Raw genomic sequence first — 22095 nt, 5'->3', positions numbered from 1 at the left:
TACAACAAAATGAGGCGGCAAAGAACAATGGAGGGGGAATGGATAAATCAGGGTTTTGGAGAAAGAGGGTAGAATAAGTATACATCTTTTTACCCTTTTCTTTTAAAAACATTTTTTGTCTTTTTCTCACCCTCTACTTCCTCAGTGTGTGAACCATTTTTCTAAGCATGAAACACACACATACACACACACACACACACACACACACCCACCCCCCCACACCAGTCTCCTTTACAACCTAGGCTGTTGTAACATTTACCTGGTTACTTAAAGAATTTTTAACACTAATATAAAAAGCCTGGAGTCAAAATATTTTTCGCAAGAAAAAAATTGGCTTTATTATAAAAAGGAATAAAAATAAACGTTACAGGAATAGAAGGATATACACACAATGATAGAATTTGGTGATTTTAATTAACTTCATTGTATTTTTTTCTATAACTTACAGAAACTAATTCATGATCTACTAATTTTTTCATATTATGTTTTAAGTTTCATAAATTACAAAAAATATTTGTAACTACAAATAACATTTAATTTCTATTTAAATTCTTTGTTTCTTTAAGAATACAGTAACTTCATCATCATCTGATATTAGTAGGATCTCAGTATCAACTGCTTTCAATATCAGGCCTGTCTGAACAATCAGGCAAAGCAGGAAACAGATGTGTCCTTTCATTCTTTCTCCCCAATTTAAATATGATTAGTTTGATTATTATAGAACAAAAAGTAATCAAAATGTCAAGGTAATTTATGATTAATTTTTCACATATTTCCATATGGACATATTCAACCACCATCCCTACCAATAAACCTAACATCAAATTAGTTTAACATGTTTTTCTGATCTGTAGTCAGACGCGTTATCCATTGCGCCACTGGCCCGCAGTTTAACATGTTTTTGATACCTTTTCCCTTACAGGTTTAATAATTTGGTTAAGTCTTGGGACCATATATTTATTTCATGAAAATTATTGATTCTGACCTCATTTTCTGGCTTAAAATATCTCAAGGCTTTTTTATATGTATAACAAGTTCAGCTATTTAGGCTGAACAGAAGTTTCTAATTGGTGAACTGTTATAATGTGGTCATTGTTGGCAAAACGGTTAAATGAGATGTGTGAGTAATCACGGCTAGATTTTTACTCAGAAAGGTACTATCTTAAGTAAAATTTTTAGCCAGGCATGGTGGCTCACGCCTGTAGTCCCAGCATTTTGGGAGTCCGAGGCGGGTGGATCACCTGAGGTTGGGAGTTCGAGACCAGCCTGACCAACATGGAGAAACCCTGTCTCTACTAAAAATACAAAATTAGCCAGGCGTGGTGGCACATGCCTGTAATCTCAGCTACTCGGGAGGCTGAGGCAGAAGAATCGCCTGAACCCGGGAGGTGGAGGTTGTGGTGAGCCGAGATGGCGCCACTGCACTCCAGTCTGGGCAACAAGAGTGAAACTCCATCTCAAAAAAAAAAAATAATAAAAATAAATAAATAAATGTAAAATTTTTATAAATACACTGAGACAATAAACATTTATTATTTGGAGATTTTATGATTGAGCCTGAGAGATGGTCATTAATCACAGGCCATATTTAGATAGGTCTTACTAAGAGTAGATCATTTTTAAAGACTTGTTTAGATTCCAAATGCAATGCCTAGATGTCTTTCCACTTTTCATAAACTGTAACAGTGGTGGACATATTTTAGAAGTAAACAGAATTTCTCAAATAGTAAAAATACTTAATAAAAAAAGAAAATGTATGTTAAACTTTCTGGAAAGCAAGTAATAGTTAACACTTACTGGACACAGTAGAGAAACCCTTAGGCTGGTTGTAGCTATTTCACTGTCCGGATCTGCAGTCAACTTCTCTTTAACTGATATTCATTCAAGAAGAAAAAAAGCAAACAAACAGAGTAAGTTTATTAAAGATACATTACTGGAACATTACTATAAAGAATAAAAAACTTAAACAAATCTGCTCAATTATTTCCCAATTAATGGCACAGATAAAAACAACCATATGGCTTTTAATTCTATAAGCAAAGGATGGAAAACAATTGTTTATCTGTAGAATGACTATATTTCCTATAAATTTCCTATTTCTCACTCAGGGGACAAAAACCTGCAGCAATATGACAGACATTTCTCTAATATGTTGACATATTCAACTGATGGTAGACCCTTTTTCTTTTATAACTCTTAAGATACTGGATCAAGGTTTTCTTTCTTTTAAACTATGACTAATATTATTTGGGCTCTTCTATTTTCAAGGACATTAATAATAAGAATAACATTTATACATTTTTGAAAGCTCAGAAAATAAAAACATTTACTGTAAAACAGCTTAATTCAAACTTTAAATTATGAAAAGAGTCCTATTTCTTTTTTTTAACTATACAATTATTTGAATTTTAATCTATTTCTCTATAAAATACTTGTGCCCTCTTGGGCAAGTCAATCCTCCTTTCTCAGCTTAATTTTACTTACAGTAAAACTGGAAGCCACACTAGATAATCTTTAATCTTTTCACTTCAAACTTCTTCTGGTTCTTAAGGGAGGAGGAGACACTAGTAATTTTACTTTTCCAAGGCTGTTCTTTCATTCTCTTTCAGTCTGATATAAAAGACTCCTTATAATTCTCATCTGGAAACCTGAGCTATCTGTTACCTCTGAAAACTTCAATAACCAGTAACAAGAAAAAACATTATAGGGGTGGGACAGGAAATGCATAGATGTAATGTTCCAACAATTTTAGAAACTGTCCCATAATAACTTTAAAGTCTATATTGTATAAAGGGGCCGTAAGTGGAGTAGCTGTATACATAGTCGACAGAATTTCTGAGCTGTGGTACAACTAAGTGTGACCAGATAGACACCATATAGAAAAGAAAATGAAGAGAGGGACAAGTACTTGGGTAAGTTACAATTTCAGAGTCTGTTGTTCTGATAACCATTTATGAGAAATCCTACCTTTATGAAACACAGTGCCCTGGATTTTAGTCTGGGTTTTTTTAGATGGTCCAAATCCTGGATATCCTATCCAACTATTTCCATTAATTAGTGGATCTCAAGTAAGGTGCACATCAGACCTACCTATAGAGAGCTTCCTGAATCAGAATGAAAAGAGGGACACCAATTGGTAGTTTTTTAAATGCTCCAAATATGATTCTAATGCCAGACTAAAAAGTCATTTCATGGCCTGGAAATTCCAAATTTTCAAAGTCTTAATGTACTTCACAGGCTGTCTCCTGACACACACAAAAAGGCATACAACTTCTGGTTTTTAGTTTGGAAAATATAGTTATAACACTATGCTAATGCATACCATATATAAATTACCAAAAGTATGCCTTTGTCATTATACACCAAATCTTAGTCAATCTTTTCTCATAAATACGATTTTAAAAAGTAGTATCTTTGTTAAAGGCAACAAATAATCGCCATACGAAATAAACATGCAAATAGAATTCTAATGTGATTACTCACTGTGTTGGCTAATTTTAGGTGTCAACTAAACTAACTGAACGAAGGGCTACCTACATAGCTGGCAAGGCATAATTTCTGGAAGTGCCTGCGAGTGTGTTTCCAAAGGAGACTGGTGTGTCAGTCTGTGGATGAGTGAGGAAGATCCGCCCTCAATCTTGGAGGACACCATCCAATCAGCTGGAGGGCACGGAAAGAACAAAAAGGCAGAGGAAAGGAAAATAAATTCACTTTCTCTTTTTCCTTGAGCTGGGACACCCTTCTTCTCTTGCCTTTGGAATTCTGTGATCCTAGCTCTTGGGAGCCTGAGGTAGGAGGACTGCTTGAGGCCAGGAGTTGAGACCAGTCTGGGCAACATAGTGAGACCTCACCTTTAAAAAGAAAGAATTCCAGGTTCTCTGGACTTGGGACTCTGGGATTTGTACCACCATATCAGCCCTTCTCCTCACCCCTCTTAGGCCTTTGGCCTTAGACTGAGAATTGGCTTCCTGGATCTGTGGCCTTTGGACTTCAATAGTCATACTACTGGCTTCGCTGGTTCTCCAGCTTGCTGATGGCCTATCTATTGTGGGCATTCTCAGCCTTCACAGTCATGTCAGCCAATTGCCCTGATACATCTTCCCTCAACTCTCTCTCTCTCTTCTCTCTCTCTCTCTCTTCTCCTCTCCTCCTTCCCCTCCTAGAGTCTCTCTGGAGAACCCTGACTAATAACCACTCCGCATGCCTTCACCAACCATCCCACCAGCACCCTTTATAGACATAGCAAGCAATGGGTATAGTAACTGACTTTGAACTTTGCATATTTAAATTTCCACTTAAATGAAGCAATACTTATAGATCACAGTATCAGCCTTATACAAAACAAAGCTCAGTGTTTAGCGCTTAGAAAATAAATTGAAATAAGAAAATAAATTGAAATAAAGTAGTGGTTAAGAGCACAGGACCTAGAGAGCCTAGCTTAGAATTTAAGTCTCAGTTCTAAGTCACTTAACCTCTCTATGCCTGTTACATCATCTGGTAAATGGGAACAATAATAGTACCTCACAGAAATGTTTTAAGGATTGAGTTAATACGCATTAAAAGTTTTAAAATACACTTGAGCCTGAGAGGCAGACATTGCAGTGAGCTGAAATTGCTGCCACTGCACTCCAACCTGGGTGACAGAGTGAGATCCTGTCTCAACAACAAAAAAAGGTGTTTTTTTTTTTGTTTTTTTTTTTTCTTTTGAGACACAGTCTCACTCTGTCACCCAGGCTGGAGTGCAGTGGTGAGAACTTGGTTCACTGCAGGCTCTGCATCCTGGGCTCAAGTGATTCTCCTGCCTCAGCCTACCAAGTAGCTGGGATTAGAGGTGTGCGCCACCATGGCTCGGTTAATTTTTGTATTTAGCAGAGATGGGGTTTTGCCATATTGGCCAGGCTGGTCTCAAACTCCCAACCTCAGGTGATGTGCCCACCTTGGCCTCCCAAAGTGTTGGGATTACAGGCGTGAGCCACAAAAAAAGTTTTCAAATAACCTAATATTATTCTCAATAAATACTAGCTATTGTTACTAGCTAACAATAAAACAAATAAAACATGATTTGTACATTCACTTTCTCCCAGAGGTGGGAGAATTTTCTGAAATTATTTCAGAATGTTTGTCAATTTCTATTAAAAACAAAACAAAACAAACAAAAAAACCCTATGCCTTCTCTTTTGTCATTACAGACCCAATCCTAGTCCATTTATTCTTGTAAAGATATTTTTTAAGGTCCTACCAGGATCTTGATTAGACTGGATTAATTCTACAGATTAATTTGGAGAACTGACATACAACAATTGAATCTTTTGATCTCTTAGCAAGATATATCTGTTTATTCAGGTCTTCTTTCAGTTTTTCTCAACGATGCTTTGTAGTTTTCGGCATACAAATCTTGCACCTAGTTTGTGTGATGTATCCCTAAGTGTGTCATATTTTTGGATGTTACCGTAAAATCTTGTTTTGTGAATTTCAATTTCCAATTATTCATTACTAACAGAAATACAATTTGTTTTTGTATCCTGACCACACATTCTCTAACTCTGCTAAACTCATATAGTATTTCTAATAGCTTTTTTGGAGATTCTTTGGGATTTTTTTCTATGTAGACCATAAGGTCATCTGTAAATAAAGACAATAATTATTTCTTAATTTCTAACCTGTGTGTTGGTTTCTTTTTTAAAAATTTTCCTTGTCTTATTATGCTGCCTAGGATCTCTAGGTCAACGCTAGGGGCAGATATCCTTGCCTTGTTCTCAATCCTAGGAGTGAAGCATTCAAGTTTTAACCATTAATGATGATATTAGCTGTAGTGTAGACTTTTTGTAAATACTCTTTATTACACTGAGGCAGCTCCCTTCTCTATTTTGCTGACAGTTTTATCATGAATGGATGTTGAATTTGGCCAAGTGCTTTTTCTGCATCTCTGGAGATGATCACATGATTTTTCATTTTTAGTTTGTTGAGAAGGTGAACTATATTGACTTTTGAATGCTGAAATCAACCTCATATTACAGAAATAAATTGTTTCGTCACCATGTATTATCTCACATATTGGACCTAACAATATTCAAAACAATTCTGAAAAAGAAAAACAAAGTTGGAGAATTCTAACTGATTTCAAGACTTACTATCAAGCTACAGTAATTAAGACTCATTTGGCATAAGGATAGACATACAGGTCAATGGAAAAGAATAATATCTGGAAATAGATTTATACATCTATCGTCAACTGGTTTTTGATAAAGGTGCCAAGGTAATGAAATGGAAGGAAAGACAGTCTTTTCAATAAATGTTGTTGGACTATTTTGATATCTATGTGGGGGGAAAAACAAATCTCTACTCTCACCTTGCACCATATATAAAAATTAACTCAAAATGAATCACAGACCTAGATCCAAGAGCTCAAACAATAAAACTTCTAGAAGAAAAATAGAAGAGAGTGTTTGTGACTTTCATTTAGGTACAGATTTCATAATATATGCAAAGCATGACATTAAAAAATGGGTAAAAGACTTGACAGATACTTCAAAGAAGCTACAGGAATGGCAAATAAGCACCTAAGAAGACGCTTAACATCCTCAGACATTAGAAAAATGCACAATGAAATGCCACTACATACCAATCACAATGGCTACAATAAAGCAGCCTGATGGCACCATATGCTGGTAAGGATGTGGACCCACTTGAAATCTCACATATTGTTAGTGGGAATGCAAAAACGGTATATTTACTTTAAAAGAAATTGCCAAACTGTTTTCCATATACTTATCATATGACCCAGCAATCCCACTCTTAGATATTTACCCAAGAGAAATGAAAACATATGTCTACAAAACTGAAGTATCCATATGCAAAATGTAAATGTTTACAGCAGCTTTATTCATATTGCTGCAAAACTGGAAATAATCCAAATGTCCATCAACTGAGAAATGGATAAATTATAGTATATAAATGAAATACTACTCAGCAATAAAGAACAAACTACATGGATGAACTTCAAAAGCATTACACTAAATGAAAGAAGCCAGACGCAAAAGGCTACATATTGTAGCACTGCATTTATCTGACATTCTGGAAAAGACAAAACTACAGAGCAGAAATCACATCAATGGTAAAAGGATGGGATGGAATGCAAAAGACGACAGAAGAACTTTCTGGGGAAAAGGATGTTCTATATTTTGATTGTGGCAGTGGTTCATGATTGTATACATCTGTCAAAGGAATCTTTATTGCCTATAAATTATACTTTAATAAACGTTCTCAAAAAGAAAGACAGAAAATGGAGGGGAAAAGCACTATGCTATATTTAATCATAAGAAAGTATGAAGAAAAAATAAAGTAAAAGTAAAAGCACTTATTACTTGTGAGCAAGGGAATAAAAAAATAAGACATACAATATTTGTTCTGTGGTAATCAGTCAACACGTAGGAAGTTCTCTGGGAGTTAGTTTTCACATTGTTACAGTGATCTGCAGTGGTAACAGTATTTTATTATATGACTATAATAAAGTTACAGCTAGCCACATTTAAAATTAATCTTGTTTTACCCAATAAGTCAATTTGGGGAGTAGAATTAATCTTGTTTTTAATCCCTGTTGTCATGAGCTATAGGAGTCAGTCACTATTCACATGACGCTGTATTTAAATTTAAATAAAAAATTCAGCTCATCAGTTACACTAGCCATATTTTAAGTGCTCAATGGCCACATGTTGCTGGTGGCTACCGTATGGGACAGTGCAGATAGCGAACACTTCCATCATCACAGATTGTTCTATTAGCGCTGTTCTAGGGTTGTTATTATTTCAAGATAATTTCTATCCTTCATTAATATCAGGTTATTTTAATTCAGCCTTTTAAAATTTTAAGGCTGAAAACAATCAAACATATTAAGATCAGTATTTCATTTTATAAGCAAAGAAACAGGCACCGAGATCTGACTTTTTTCTGTAGATGTCTTTTCATCAGTTTACTTCAACAAAAATATGCAGATCTACTATGTATGTGGCACTGTGCTGAGCAATAGGAATTCAACAAAAAAATAAGATTAAATTCCTGCTCCAAAGAACTCATAATCTAGTAGAAGGTAAAGATGCTCAGTGAGATCATCTCTAATGCACTCTGATGGAAGTATGTTTGGGAAGCTAACCAAAAGTCAACTCATCTATTCTGGGGGTTCTGGGATGCTTCCTGGAAAAAAGTGAAACAAAGGATAATAACATTAAGCAGAGGAGGCAGCAGGGGAGTTTTGAGGCATAGAGCACAAAACTAAAGCACTAAAGAAAAAGAGTTCCATATTTTTGGAATGTGAAGTATGAAAAGAAGAGTGAATACAGATGACCCTGGAAAGTAATAAGCAGGTGCCACATCATGGAAAGTTTACGTGTCATGCTAACACAGTTGGAGCTTTTATTCCCTAGGTGTTAAGAAGCCATGAAATGCAAGAGAATGAGGATGGTAAGATTTTAGATCTGTATAAATCACTTACGTGGCTACCAGAGGAGATATATAAAGGAGTCAAAGAGAGGGATGTTTTATCTAAGAATGGTTTTTAAAATAAAAGCAGGATATGAGAGCTTAAACAAGGGCAATGATAGCAGTGATAGACAGAAGGTACATTTGAGAAATATTTAGGGAGTAAGTTTGACAGGAGTTGGTGAGTTCAGTTTTAAATACTTGAATCTGAGGAACCAGTGAAATGTTTAGGTGAAGTTAGTTAGCTATATAAGTCTGAAACACAGGGGAGAGGTCTGAGATGAAGACATGTATTTTGGGGTGGGTGTTAGTTTTAAGCCATAAGCGTGTGTAGAAAAGTGCGCCCAGGATAAAACTCCAAGGAACAGCAATATTTAGAATGCTTCCCATTGAAGGCAGATGATTGAGAAGATATGGTCAGAGAAAAAAGGAGAGAATTTCAAGGAGAAAGTGGTTCATATCAAATGCAGCAGAAGTATTCAGGATGAAAACCGAAAAGATACCCTTTAAATTTAGCAATCACATCATCATTTGTGACATCTGAAAGAGCAATTTCAGTGGAATGATAGAGGGTTAAAGACCATAATAAGATGCAGTGAGGAGGTAACAAGAGCAAATGTAGACCACTCTCACAGAAATTAGGATGAGAACAACGGGAGGAACACAGAGCTCTATCCATAGAGGAGCTTGTTTTCCTATTTTTTAAAAGGCAAAAGAGCCTTGACAGCATAGAGTGACAGAAAAAGCCTGCAGACAGGGAGGAACTGAAAACACAGGACAAAGAGCAGATACATGAGGGAGCCAGGTCTCACAATCACTGTTACTGAGCATCTCTACCTGGATGTCTCATCCCATCTCAACCACCACAAGTCTACGAGTGCACTCTGATCTCCCCCCTGCAATCTGACCTTTTCAACAGTTTTCTGTTTCAGTAAATGGCATTACCATGTTACCTGTTGCTTGAGTAAGAAGCCTAGCACTCCTCCTTGACTCCTCACTCTACACACACAGTCAATGCCATTTCAATACTTCTCAAAACTGTCAACTTCTATCCATCACTATCACCTTAGTTCAAGACATTATCATCTCTTACGTATACTATTACAAAAAGGTTCTAAACTGGCCTCACTGCATTAGCTTTGCCTTCCTTTGATTCGTCTTCAAAGTGAGAATCAGATTGTCTAAATGTAATCATGTCATTTATTCCTCTGCTTAAAAATCTTTTAATGGTTTTCTATCATCTATCTTCATATTGTCTATGTCAACTTATACTTGTCCAACTCTCTGGTCACCCTCCTTCTTGGCTCTCTTTTCTTTTTTTTTTTTTTAAGACAGAGTCTCTCTCTGTCGCCCAAGGTGGAGTGCAGTGGTGCGATCTCAGCTCACTACAACTTCTGCCTCCCGAGTTCAAGTAATTCTCCTGCCTCAGCCTTCTAAGTAGCTGGGACTACAGGCACATGCCACCATGCCCGGATAATTTTTGTGTGTTTTTAGTAGAGATGGGGTTTTACCATGTTGGTCAGGCTGGTCTTGAACTCCTGACCTCAAGTGATCTACCCACCTCGGCCTCCCAAAGTGCTGGGATTACAGGTGTGAGCCACTGCATCCAGCCCTTTTTGGCTCTCTCTATTCCAGCTGCACTGGCCTTTTCTCCTGACATACTCTGTTCCTATCTTGGAGCTTAACTTCTCCTCATACTTATAATCTTGCCTTAAGTATCACAACACCAGAGAGGACTATGTTCCCCTATTGTACCTCTACAGAGTTCCCTGTCTATCTTCTTCAAGGCACATGTCAAAACTTTAACTCATTAATGACTTGTGCAATTATTTAATGCCTGTCTTTCTTACCAGACTGCAAACTTCTGGGGGATGCAGAGATGGTATGTGTCTTGTTTAATGTTGTATTCTCCTGTGCCTGGAACACAGTAGACTCTTAATACAATTTCTTGAATGAAAAGAATAAATGAATAAAAGATTAACTTGGAGCAGGGAAAGGGACATTTCCTCTTGACACTGAAGGAAATAAAGTGAGGACTGGGCACAAATGTAGATAAGCCAAAAAGTAATTATGGTGGCACTGAGATTAAGGAAGAAATAGGTGGTTTAGGTAATTCACATCTTGTAGCCCCAATTTTCGTGCATTGGCAGAGTGCTGAGGGAGGGGGACAGTGTTTGAGTAGATTATGGCTAAGGCTTGAAATAACTGCTGAAGGGAGAAGGAAGAGGAGAAAGAAACTTGATTAAGAGTTGGTAAAAGACTGTTTTGATAGTTGTGAGGGGACAACTCTACACAAAGGTAGAAACTGCAAGACAAAATCCTACTAAATCAAATGAATCAGAGAATGGATTTCTCTGCGAAAAGTCTCAATAACAGCAACTTTATTCTTTCAAGAACATAAGAGTGTCTGGCTTGACTATTAAAACTTTGCTAGAAGAACTTATTTTATTAAGAATGACTTACAAGGAACATATTTGTAAGTAATTTGATTCTTTAAAAACACCTGAGATACCTGACATTTCCTTTTGTCAAGTTATTGTAAACAGAATTTTAATTACATAATTTGTTGGGAAAGTTTTTTTTTTGTTTTTTTTTTTTGTTTTTTTTTTTTTACAGGCAGCATATAGGTAAAGGTAGATAACCTGCTTTTTAGTAAATTACAACAAATTTCTTACTGGTGGGATCCAAATTAATATTCCACTGGCTTCTCTGGCCAATAAGGTAAGGTATCAATTTCCACAAAAATCTCATCCAGTGTACAGGTATTCTCCACATCCATCAGTATATCAGAGTAGAAACAGCTTTTGAATTAAACAGTTTTTGCTGCTTAATGGTAGCTAATAGTGGTTTTTCGGAGAAAATAAAATAATTCAATTCCAGACTCACATTCCCACTCTCCCTCCAGGTGGTGCTATAGCTACAAGTGGAGAAGAGTTAACAGCTTGAGCAAAGACAGTTGGCCCTATCGTTGTTGTTGCTGTTGTTACTATTAAATAACTTTATCTGCCTTATTTCTTGGTATTCCCTCTTCCATACAGGCTCACATAATTCTTTGCTTTCTGACGGGCTGAGATTCTGGTATTGTGAGGCAAATATGAAGATTCTCAGTAGAATGACCAGGAATAACTTCAGCAAGATTGTGATAGAAGAGAAGGTATCTTATACTCTCCTTCAAGGCAGATGTCTGTCTTTTCTTTCAGGATCCCCACCATCTTCTTGTCCCTGCCAAATGGTGCCTCCACTCCCGCAGATCCCAAATCAGTGCTGTCCTTCTAGGTCTCCATCATCTGTCAATGCATGCCTACAGAGGCATTAGCCCAAAGTGTGCTCCCATTGATTCAGGATTAGCTGCATTTTTAAAGGACCATTTTAATACAGAAAAATTCTTCAATGAACTATTAAGGGTATATTGATATTCAGGGGTAGTGGGATCTTTTACTCTGCCACAGAAATAAGTTACAGAAAGGGATAAAAGCTATGCTACAAAAGGAAAGCTGTTATTATCTTAGTTCCTTCCACCAGAGTGTTCCTAAGTACAAGTCTGATAATGGGCTTCATTAATCAGCTCACATCAAAAGTCCTTTCAGGATAGTTATCTAACACCTGCCTATATAAGTTTTGTTCCTAAGTCCCCAGCCCTCATCCCTAAATCCACTCGGCCCCCACCTCTTACAAATAAAAGAATAAACGAAGAACTTAGTTCACCTCTTTGGAAAGGCCAAACCCTCTGACCTTAACCCTCAAAAACAGAGGTCAGCATAGCTCCATTTGTAGACCTTGAATCTCAAATTCAACGTATCAAAACAAACCATCCAGTAATTCACACATAGGAACTCAGACTCTGAAGAAGCATTAGAAATCACATGGCATAAACTTCTTGTTACAGATGAGGAAGATGAAACTCAGAAGCAGCGTTACTTGTCCACAGTCATATAATTGATTAATGGCAGAACTCATGTCATTATTATTTCTACCACCCCACTGGCTCTCTTCACTTTGTAAATGCAGGAGTGAGGCAATGATACAACTCTGTATATTTTTCCTGGATAAACCTCCAATCTAAAATAACTTTCTTGAAATTTATGCCAAGATGCCCTTCCCATTTCCCAGAATTCCTTAAACATTGATTTTATGAAGTTGTAGAAAAATATTCTTCCATGTTCATGCACTCACTTCACAAAGTTAATTTTAAGATTAGTAAAATATAGATTATAAAATATAGTTCATGACAAAGATATCAGAACTACTCTAAGGTCTTGTTTTACAAGCCAGAAGGTTCTCAGTGTTTTTAATCCTCTACAACAGGTTCCAGTGAAAAAACAAATTCTAAAATTTCTTGAGTTGAGAAAATACTACTCTAACCTTTGACAAAATAGTTAGCTGAATAAGTGAAATAAGTTTATCATACGTACTTAAAGCTCTAGAATGATCCGGATTCCTTATTCCCTTTGCTCGTAACCTCTGAAGAAGAACTGTTGAGGACAACTGTTTTACAAGATATACTGCCATGGAATAGTTCTGGAAAAAAAAAAAGATGTAGAAAACAAACAACATATGTAAGTAAACAGTACATCTATTTTAATCTCACCATGATAGGAAAAGAAAACTAACACTTCTTAAAACACCTGTGTGTCCAGCACTGTCTTAGGCGTTTTCATGAACAGTAATTCATTTAATCCTGATCAAAAAGCTGTTGAGATGATCATAAACCTGGTTTTACGGATGAGGAAACTGAAGTATATAGAAGTAAAAGAACTTGCCCTAATTTTGCAATTTTCAAGTAACAAACCTAGAATTTAAACCCAGGTCTGTCCTGGATTTAATATTACCTATACTTGAAGCTAATGAATTTAAGGCACTTACATGAAAGAGTACTGTTAAGACTAAGTATAAGCCAAAGACAATAAGATGTCAAAGTTATAAACCATATTTAGTAGGTAACAGATATATCTAAAATAGTATCTATTTTTTAAAAAAAATTAAATGAGATGGACTTCCTAATTTATACCTTTTAACCTTTCTCTATGCCTTCAACTAGCTCTTGAAAAGATTATACTTGGGCCATTATCACAACAAGCAGAGGGAATAGTAAAGAAGGTTTTCAAAGAGAAGCTGCTGGTTTGGCAAATGAACAGATGAATATCCATTACCAGCAGAGGGACTACCCAGAGATGACAGAGGGAGAAGGGGACAAAAAAATATAAAAATAAAAAAAAAACCCAAACCAAAGAAACAGCTAACCAACAAGTTAAGGCTATGTGAAGGGTACATGGTTGGATAAGAGAAAGAAAAGATGGCTGAGGTTCATGAAGGGTAGGAAGGAGATCTAAATGAGAAGGATCACTTTCTATTTGGTGCTGGGATCAAGAGGAAGATCAAGAGACTTGACAAGAAGTAAAAGGAAAATAATTGCTGCCATCTTGTATTTTATAGCTACACACACTTTTCAAAGCATTCTTAACATACACTGCCAACTTCATTTAAACTTTGCAGAAGGCCTATTAAGATATAGGTAGGATAGGTGACTTTTTCTAAGTGAAGGGCTGATGAAACTGAGGCACAAAAAGATTATGCAATCTGCTCATGATTAGGCAACTGCTTGATGACAGAGCAGACACTAGAAACCAAGGGGAAAGGGCGGGAATATTAAGACAAGGAACTTAATGCACTCTCCTCTTTTGACAGAAAATATCTTACAATACTCTCTGAAAGGTCATATTTTTATTTAAAGTTCAGAAAGCTATCTGTGTTCACATGCTACGCATTTTCTGAGAGGCAGGAAAAAGAAGTGTCAAAAAAGCTAATTTACTTTCATTAATAAATTTCACATTAATGAGGAACAAGAAACATGAAAACTTTCCCAGCCAGGAGCAGTGACTCACACCTGTAATCCCAGCACTTTGGGAGGCCAAGGCAGGCGGATCACGAGATCAAGAGATCAGGACCATTCCGACTAACGTGGTAAAACCTCGTCTCTACTAAAAATACAAAAAACTAGCCAGGTGTGGTGGCATGCGCCTGTAGTCCCAGCTACTTGGGAGGCTAAGGCAGGAGAATGGCATGAACCTGGGAGGCGGAGCTTGCAGTGAGTCAAGATGGTGCCACTGCACTCCAGCCTGGGTGACAGAGCAAGACTCTACAAAAAAAAAAAAAAAAAAAAAAACTTTCCTAAGTTTTAGAGCATACAACATACTAATCTGATATAGCATTGACAAGCTTTATTATTTATTTATTTATTTAACTTGAGACAGAGTCTTGCTCTGTCACCCAGGCTGGAGTACACTGGCACAATCTTGGCTCCCTGCAACCTCCACCTCCTGGGTTCAAATGATTCTCCTGCCTCAGCCTCCCAAGTAGCTGGGACTCCAAGTGTGCACCACCATACCTGGCTAATTTTTGTGGGTTTTTTTTAGTAGAGACGGGGTTTCACCATGTTGGCTAGGCTGGTCTTGAACGCCTGACCTCAAGTGATCCACATGCCTCAGCCTCCCAAAGTGCTGGGATTACAGGCGTAAGTCACTGGGTCCAACTGAAAAGCTTCTTTTAGAAAAAACTCTTATTCACCATTATTATTTACTTGCTTAATGCTTCAAGCATGATAGAAACTGGAGAAATGTTAATTAACAATGTGAAACTATGTACTGACAACCTGAATCTTCAGAACTTGGAATTACCCTTAGGCTTTATATAAACACTTAAGAAGAGATCAAGCAGAAACCGCAACAAGTTCAGTGAAAAGGTATGTTCACTCTAGTTGAAACATGTAACCAAATAGAAAAAAAAAGCAGCAAAAAGAATGTGGTACTAACAAATGCCACTTGTACCGGTAATATAAAATGAAAATTTTACATCATATGAATGAGTGAACTTCAGCTGCAAAAAAACCCACCAAAGCTTAATAGTGACAGAGATTCTTTTCTAGGTAGACAGTATTTTATTGTTCCTGCTAATCCTTCAAATACTAATTCCAACTACTGATATATATTATATTATATTGTATTATACTGATGTTTTTGTCTATTGCTTTTTCAAAAGTCTTAAAAATTATTTGTGAAGTTCATGAAATGCTTTCTCTATAATTGAAATATACTCTATTCATTATGTGCCCCTTACACTGGTACAAGTTGAGTATCCCTGATCTGAAATGGTTGGGACTGTAAGTATTTTGGACTCTGAATTTTTTTTTTCTTCCAGATTTTAGAATATCTGCATTATCCTTACCAGTTCAGCATCCCTAATCTGAAAATCTGAAGTCTGAAATGCTCAAACAAGTATCTCCTTTGAGTATCCTGTTTTGAATTTTAGAGTATCTTGATTTCAGACTTTCAGATTAGGGATACTAAACCTAAATCTAAATAATTTCTCTACAAATAATGAGAGTTTAACAAATGCTAGAAGCAGTGATTACACTGAGGTAGAGGAAGAAGTTACAATGTAACTCACTTATTTCTTTCAGGCACTATACTAGCTCTCCTATTTATTTCATTTGAAAAGACATAGTTGCAACATTTCTCACTGGCAACCAACTATACAAAGGTATCTGCAAAATAGTAAGATACTCTACAGGAACTATTCAGAATATCTTCACAAGCTGAATTAAAACAGTAATCTAAAAACAATCTATTAAGTTATTTTCTGGGCTTTGGAAAATAATGTTGATTTAGTGTTTTACTTCCCCAGAAAAATATCTTCAAATCTTTGTAGTTTGGAAGCCTTCCTATGGAAGAGTATTTCCCCCTCTCCTCTAGTGCTATTTATCAGCAGCCATATTCCCCTCCTCTCCTACAGTTTGACTTCTTTCCTATTTCACCAAAAACACTCCCCTTCTCCCTTAGTGAGCTATTCTTTTCATACACAAAAACAAAACTTTCCTCAAAAAGCGGTAAAAAGGGAACTCCAAGGTACACTAGAAATAAAATATTTAAAATATTTTAAAAACCTAATGGTGACACATGAGTTAAAGGAAAAAAATATAACCCTGAGATATGTCAAAAAGAATTTTGATATAATTCAAAAATCCCATTTCTAACAAAAATATCCAGTAAAAGAGAAATATAGAAATACATCATTGATATAATAAAGTTCTATCAAAATTAATAGCAACATCATAATAATGTTTTAACAGTAGCAGTATTCTCATTAACATAAGGAGCAAGTCAAATATGTCCACTAGTGCCTGCATTGTTTAACACTGTTTACAAAGTTCTAGGTAGTAGAACAAGAAATAAATGACAGAAGTATTAAGGTAATATAATTTGTATGACATACCTCAAACTCAAAACTGCTAATGTAGAAATACCAATAAATCATCTAAAAAGCCAACAGAACTGATATATGAATTTAGCTATGAAATAAATATTTAAAATAACTAGTTTTAAGTAAACCAACAATAAATAAATTCTTTGAAAATACAACAGAAAAAAGATCTCTTTTTATAATAGCAGTAATAATAACAACCAACATAGGAATTAGCAAAAAATATGCAGGAATTGTAGGAAACCTATTAAATTGCTGAGGAACATAAAAGAGGATTTGAAAATACAGTTCCTAGAATGGTTATATTAAACATTGTAAATAAATTCTCCCTAACTTAAACTATAACTTTAAAGAAATCTCATCCAAATTCTCAGAAAGACGTGCAAGTGGGGTACAGGAGGGAGGGGAAAAATGCGATAAAGTAATTCTACTTTATCTGGAAGAATGAATGTAAAAAAAAAAAGTAATGCAGGAGAATCAATGTCAGCCCTGCCAGTGTGGTTCCAATAACCATCAATGTGCAGATGACTCACACATTTTTTCCCTCTATCCCAAATGTATCCTTTAAGCCTATCTGCCCCACTGCCTATTCAGGATGTCTCACAGGCATTTCAAACTCAAAAGTTTCAAAAGTAAATTCATTATTTTCTCCATCTCGTCCTCCAATGCCAATGCCCATTCTTCAAAGCAAAACAAAACAAAACACACCCACACTCAGTCCTTTTCCAGTGTTTCCTCTATCTCAGCAGTAGTATCATTTGCCTAGCTACCCACCAAGAAACCAAGGACTCATCAGTGACATCTCCCTTTCTCTTAGCCCTCAACTTTCAATTCATCACTTAATCCTGCAGATGCCCCTACTTACCTCCATTTCTACTGCTACCACTCTAGACAAAGATACTATTTCACTAATACTTTCACAAGAGCTGGCTCCTAAGAGATGTCCTTCTGCATGATTCTGGCCTCCATTTAAACTCCAAAGAGTGATCTTTTCTAAAAAGAAATACAGCACTATGAACTTTCTGCTTAAAAAGAGAAAATCCTGGCCAGGTGCAGTGGCTCGCGCCTGTAATCCCAGCACTTTGGGAGGCCACGGCAGGTGGATCATAAGGTCAGGAGCTCAAGACCAGCCTGGCTAAGATGGTGAAGCCCCGTCTCTACTAAAAATACAAAAATTAGCTGGGTGCAATGGCAGGCGCCTGTAATCCCAGCTACTTGGGAGGCTGTGGCAGGAGAATCGCTTGAAACTAGGGGACGGAGGTTGCAATGAGCTGAGATCACGCCACTGTACCCCAGCCTGGGCAACAGAGTGAGACTCTGTCTCCAAAAAAAAAAAAAAAAAAAGAAAAAGAAAAAGAAAAAAAGAAAAAGAAAATCCTTAACTTTAACATTACCTACAATGCCCTAATGGTTTAGTCCTATCTTACCCCTCTAGCCACATGTCATATACCGCTCTTCCCCATTCTCTGCACTCTAGTCAGTGAATCCCTCTCAGCTTCTTGTAAAAACCAGGCTGACTCCTACCACTGGGCTGTTGTGTGGGTAGTTTCCTCTGAACCTTTCACCTGATTCCTACTCTTCTCTTAGCTCTTGGCTCAGCCACTACTTCCTCAGGGAAGCCCTCCCTGACTGCTCTCTCTCATTCAAAGTGCCCTTTGACACACTGTAAAATCACCATGTGCCTCTCTATTATAGTACTTGTAAGTAGGTTCACATTCTTTGTGTGTGTCCACCAGGCCCCTAGATCACAGGCCTCATGAAAATGAGCTTTTTTCCCTCCCTATGGTACTGCCAGTTTTGAGTACAGTATATGGCACATGGTAAGCATTCAATAAATTTCAAATGAACTGGTGGATACCTATGAGTTCATACCATGAAAACTGTCCCAAAAAAGAATGCTAGACTAAGAAACAATATAGAAAAAGGTCAGAAACATACTCAGGATATGTAAAAATCAAATATGCAACCATGGTGGCATCAGAATCAACATTTATTTGGTTAACGGTGTTAGAATCGGCTATTTAAAAAGTGAAAGAAAGCAATTTTTACCTTGCACCACACATATATTTAATATGAACTAAATATTTAAAGGCAAAATATGAAACCTTAAGTCTAGAAGAAAACAAACAAATAATTCCATAGATTGGGAAGGACAGATAGGCAAAGCATGGTGGAGATGAGAAAAGACTATATAAAGGAAATAACTGGTTAAGATTTGGCTACACAAAAGCTTTGTGTAGCCAATATTAAATAATATTAATAATATTCTGCATATTAAATAACAAGATAAAAATAAAAGGCAAACAAACTGGAAACAAATATTTGTAACATGAAACAGAATTAAGTTTTACTATATGAAGATCTCATAATCAATAACAAAAACAGCAACAGAGAAATAGACATGGATACAGTTTTAAAATGTAAATAATCACAAATATAAAACATATTCAATCTCAGTAATAATGAAAAAAGTACTAATTAAAACACAGTGGTGGCATTATTTACCTAACAGAATTGGTAAAAATTTCAAAGAAGATAATAATGTTAATGAGCACGCAAATAAACACTGAAAGTCAGAGAATAAATTTGTACATCATCTTTGGAAAAGGTAATCTGTCAATGTACACAAAATTTCTTAAAATTCTGTATGCTCTTTGACTCAGCAATCCCACTTCTGAGAATTTACCCTAATGAAATTATGATATATGTATGCAAAGTTATAGCTACTAAGATGGTCTTCAAAATGTTCTCTGACATACCAATGAATCAATCAATAAATCAAGTAACATGCTCAATAGTAGGGAACAGGCAAATTTATGGCATATTCATATTGGAATATGATATCATCACTTAAAATAATGCAGAAGAACATGTAATTATACAGGAGGACATTTATGATCAATTGTTGAGTAAAAGGGCCAGGTTATAAAATACTGGATACTTCATAATCCCATTTTTCAAATGGAAACCTGTTGAAAATTCATTGTGAGACAAAAATAAATCCTTTTGCAGCTCATTTTACATAATTTACATATAAATTCAGATAGGCATGGTGATTAACCCCTCCTTATAATACAAAAATCTGGTAGAAACAAAAATTTCCTTACTCTTCCAATTTCTGCAGTCCAAGAAACAACAATGGTGTTTGGTACTGTTGTGGACAGTCGGACAAGTGAGGTGATATTAATTGGTCGGCTGGGTCGCTTTGGTTCCACGCCATTTTTTGTAGGTGGAAGGTAACCCTAAAAATGAAATATAATTTATTTATACTTATTATTTCCACAATCATTTTGACTTCCATTCCTTAAGAAAAAAACCCTTACAAACTACATACTAGAAAATACGAATGTTTTCATTAAAAAGCACAGAAGCAAACATTTACAAGTTTCTTGTGTTATTATGTTTCCAAACAACCTTATATTCTCCTTGTAGTAAACCTGAGAAAAATATTAGTGATGAAAATTCAAAGTCTCTTAAATTTAAAAATCAGGACAAATTCATAACAAGCTTAGACAGGTATATGAGGAGTATTTCAAGGGCACCAGAAACAGTCCTCACCCCTACTTCCTGTTTAAGACAGCATTCTTCAAATCTCCTTTCTACCACAGGCTTATAGACTCACATGAACACAGCTGAGACTCTGTTGAAAAAACTTCTCCCCAAAATCCAGTACAACACTAAAGCTACCACACTCAACTTCAAATCCTATGACCCCAAAGCTAATGTTACTGCTGCTAACTGTACATAGTTGGTACAAGTGTTTCACCCAGTCACAGGAATATATATCCAAAATAAAAATGTTTTCTTAAGGAAAAACTATGACTTAACAACAGCTGTGATGACTTATTTGATAGCTATGTTGGCAATGAATTTTAAAAAATAGTTTTTAGGACTTACTGGAAGGCTGCAAGGTTTTGTATTCACTTTCACACAAAGATTGGGTGGGAAGTGATCTTCTTGTGGACAACTGGTTTCTGATAAACAAAACCTAAACAATAAAGGACAAGTTTAATTTCCTTTATTAAAGGATGACTTCGTTAGTATTATTGTTCAGTAGATAAATTTAAAAGATGGTAAATTTAAAAACAACCAAAAGGGAAAACTATAAAAACTGGACTTTTCACCCAATTAATAAGTATATGTAAATAGGCTTAAAATAAATAATTCTGTCAATGTAAAGTTGTGATAATCATGACTATCACCCTGTAGTTGTCTTCGTGATATTGGTTAACCAATTATTTGATTGGGTAACCAATTATTTGGTTAAGCATGTTCTGAGAAGCACTAGCTTTTTCAGCGATTAACAGGTGTTAAAAAGAAAAAAAGAAAGGCTCGTTAAATAAAATTAAGAAATTCTGAATCAAAACAATTAAATTAAGTTTCCTTAATACAGAACTTTTCGGAGCTTTAATAGGCTAATAAGCATTATAAATCTCTAAGAGGAAGACCTAGCACCTGTATGCAGTATTTTCTAAATTTATTTGCCTATGAAACACTTTCTTGGTTCTTAGCAGAAAATACTGAGAATGCTTTTAAGTCCATCCCCAGGATCAGTAAACCAAAGTACTACTTATTTTTTGAGAACTGAAGACACTGAATATTATTTGTGTTATATCCACATGAATTTAGAATACTATTTTAGAAACTTATAAAAATATTTCTAAATTAAATGCACAGTCTTTTGGAAAAATCAAGGATAGATACATAATTCGTAAATTCTCAGTCTATTCACTTTTATTATTATTTTGCTATTTAAGGCATTTATTCTTTATTAGTTCCTATTCTCAATATACATCTAAGGCTCACTGCACTGTTACAGAATGCTCATAGCACCCCTGAGTTACACAGTATGGAGAACCCTATCTCTAAATTCTGTGAAATATTCCTCATGTGCAAACAACTCCTCTCAACACCTGTGGTATGGGGTTCTTAACCTGCTGGCCATGAAATCTGAGTATGGGGATAATGCACAAAATAAAACAATTTTATATGTAAACTTTTACGAGTACATATACATATTCATTTTTACAGGGAAACCATCCACAGCTTCTATCAAATTTTCAAAGGGATCAGGGATCCATAAAAAAGTTAAGATTCACTGATCTACAAAGATTTTCTAGAAATATACTTAGCAAACAGATGTCAAAGCTCACAGGACCACTCCTAACCCCAGCAGAACCTTCCATTACAGGCTAATTCTTTATGCTGCAACAGTTAAGAGGATGTCACAGTTTTAAAATAATTATTCCAATGCACATAAATCAATTTAAAACATGGACCCTGGCTGCCTGAACCCTTTCCTACAGGAAAAGAGTAATTTAAATGACAAGTCAGTGTCTATTCAACTAATCTAAATCACCCTAA

At 35.8% G+C, this 22095-nt stretch overlaps 1 protein-coding gene across 1 annotated transcript in view; it reads right to left on the bottom strand.

Annotated features, from left to right (window-relative positions):
• The window catches only part of PIAS1 (protein inhibitor of activated STAT 1), a 136262-nt gene that overhangs the window by 22526 nt on the left and 91641 nt on the right, over positions 1-22095 (bottom strand). The window contains 4 exon segments of the mRNA NM_001266301.2: positions 1798-1871; positions 12888-12993; positions 19839-19973; positions 20629-20719. Of these exon segments, the coding sequence (NP_001253230.1) occupies positions 1798-1871; positions 12888-12993; positions 19839-19973; positions 20629-20719 (406 nt within the window).

Source organism: Macaca mulatta, chromosome 7 (assembly GCF_049350105.2).
Source record: "Macaca mulatta isolate MMU2019108-1 chromosome 7, T2T-MMU8v2.0, whole genome shotgun sequence".
NCBI lineage: Eukaryota > Metazoa > Chordata > Mammalia > Primates > Cercopithecidae > Macaca > Macaca mulatta.
The sequence above is the reverse complement of the archived record's forward strand: the minus strand, read 5'-3'. Positions and strand labels throughout refer to the sequence as shown.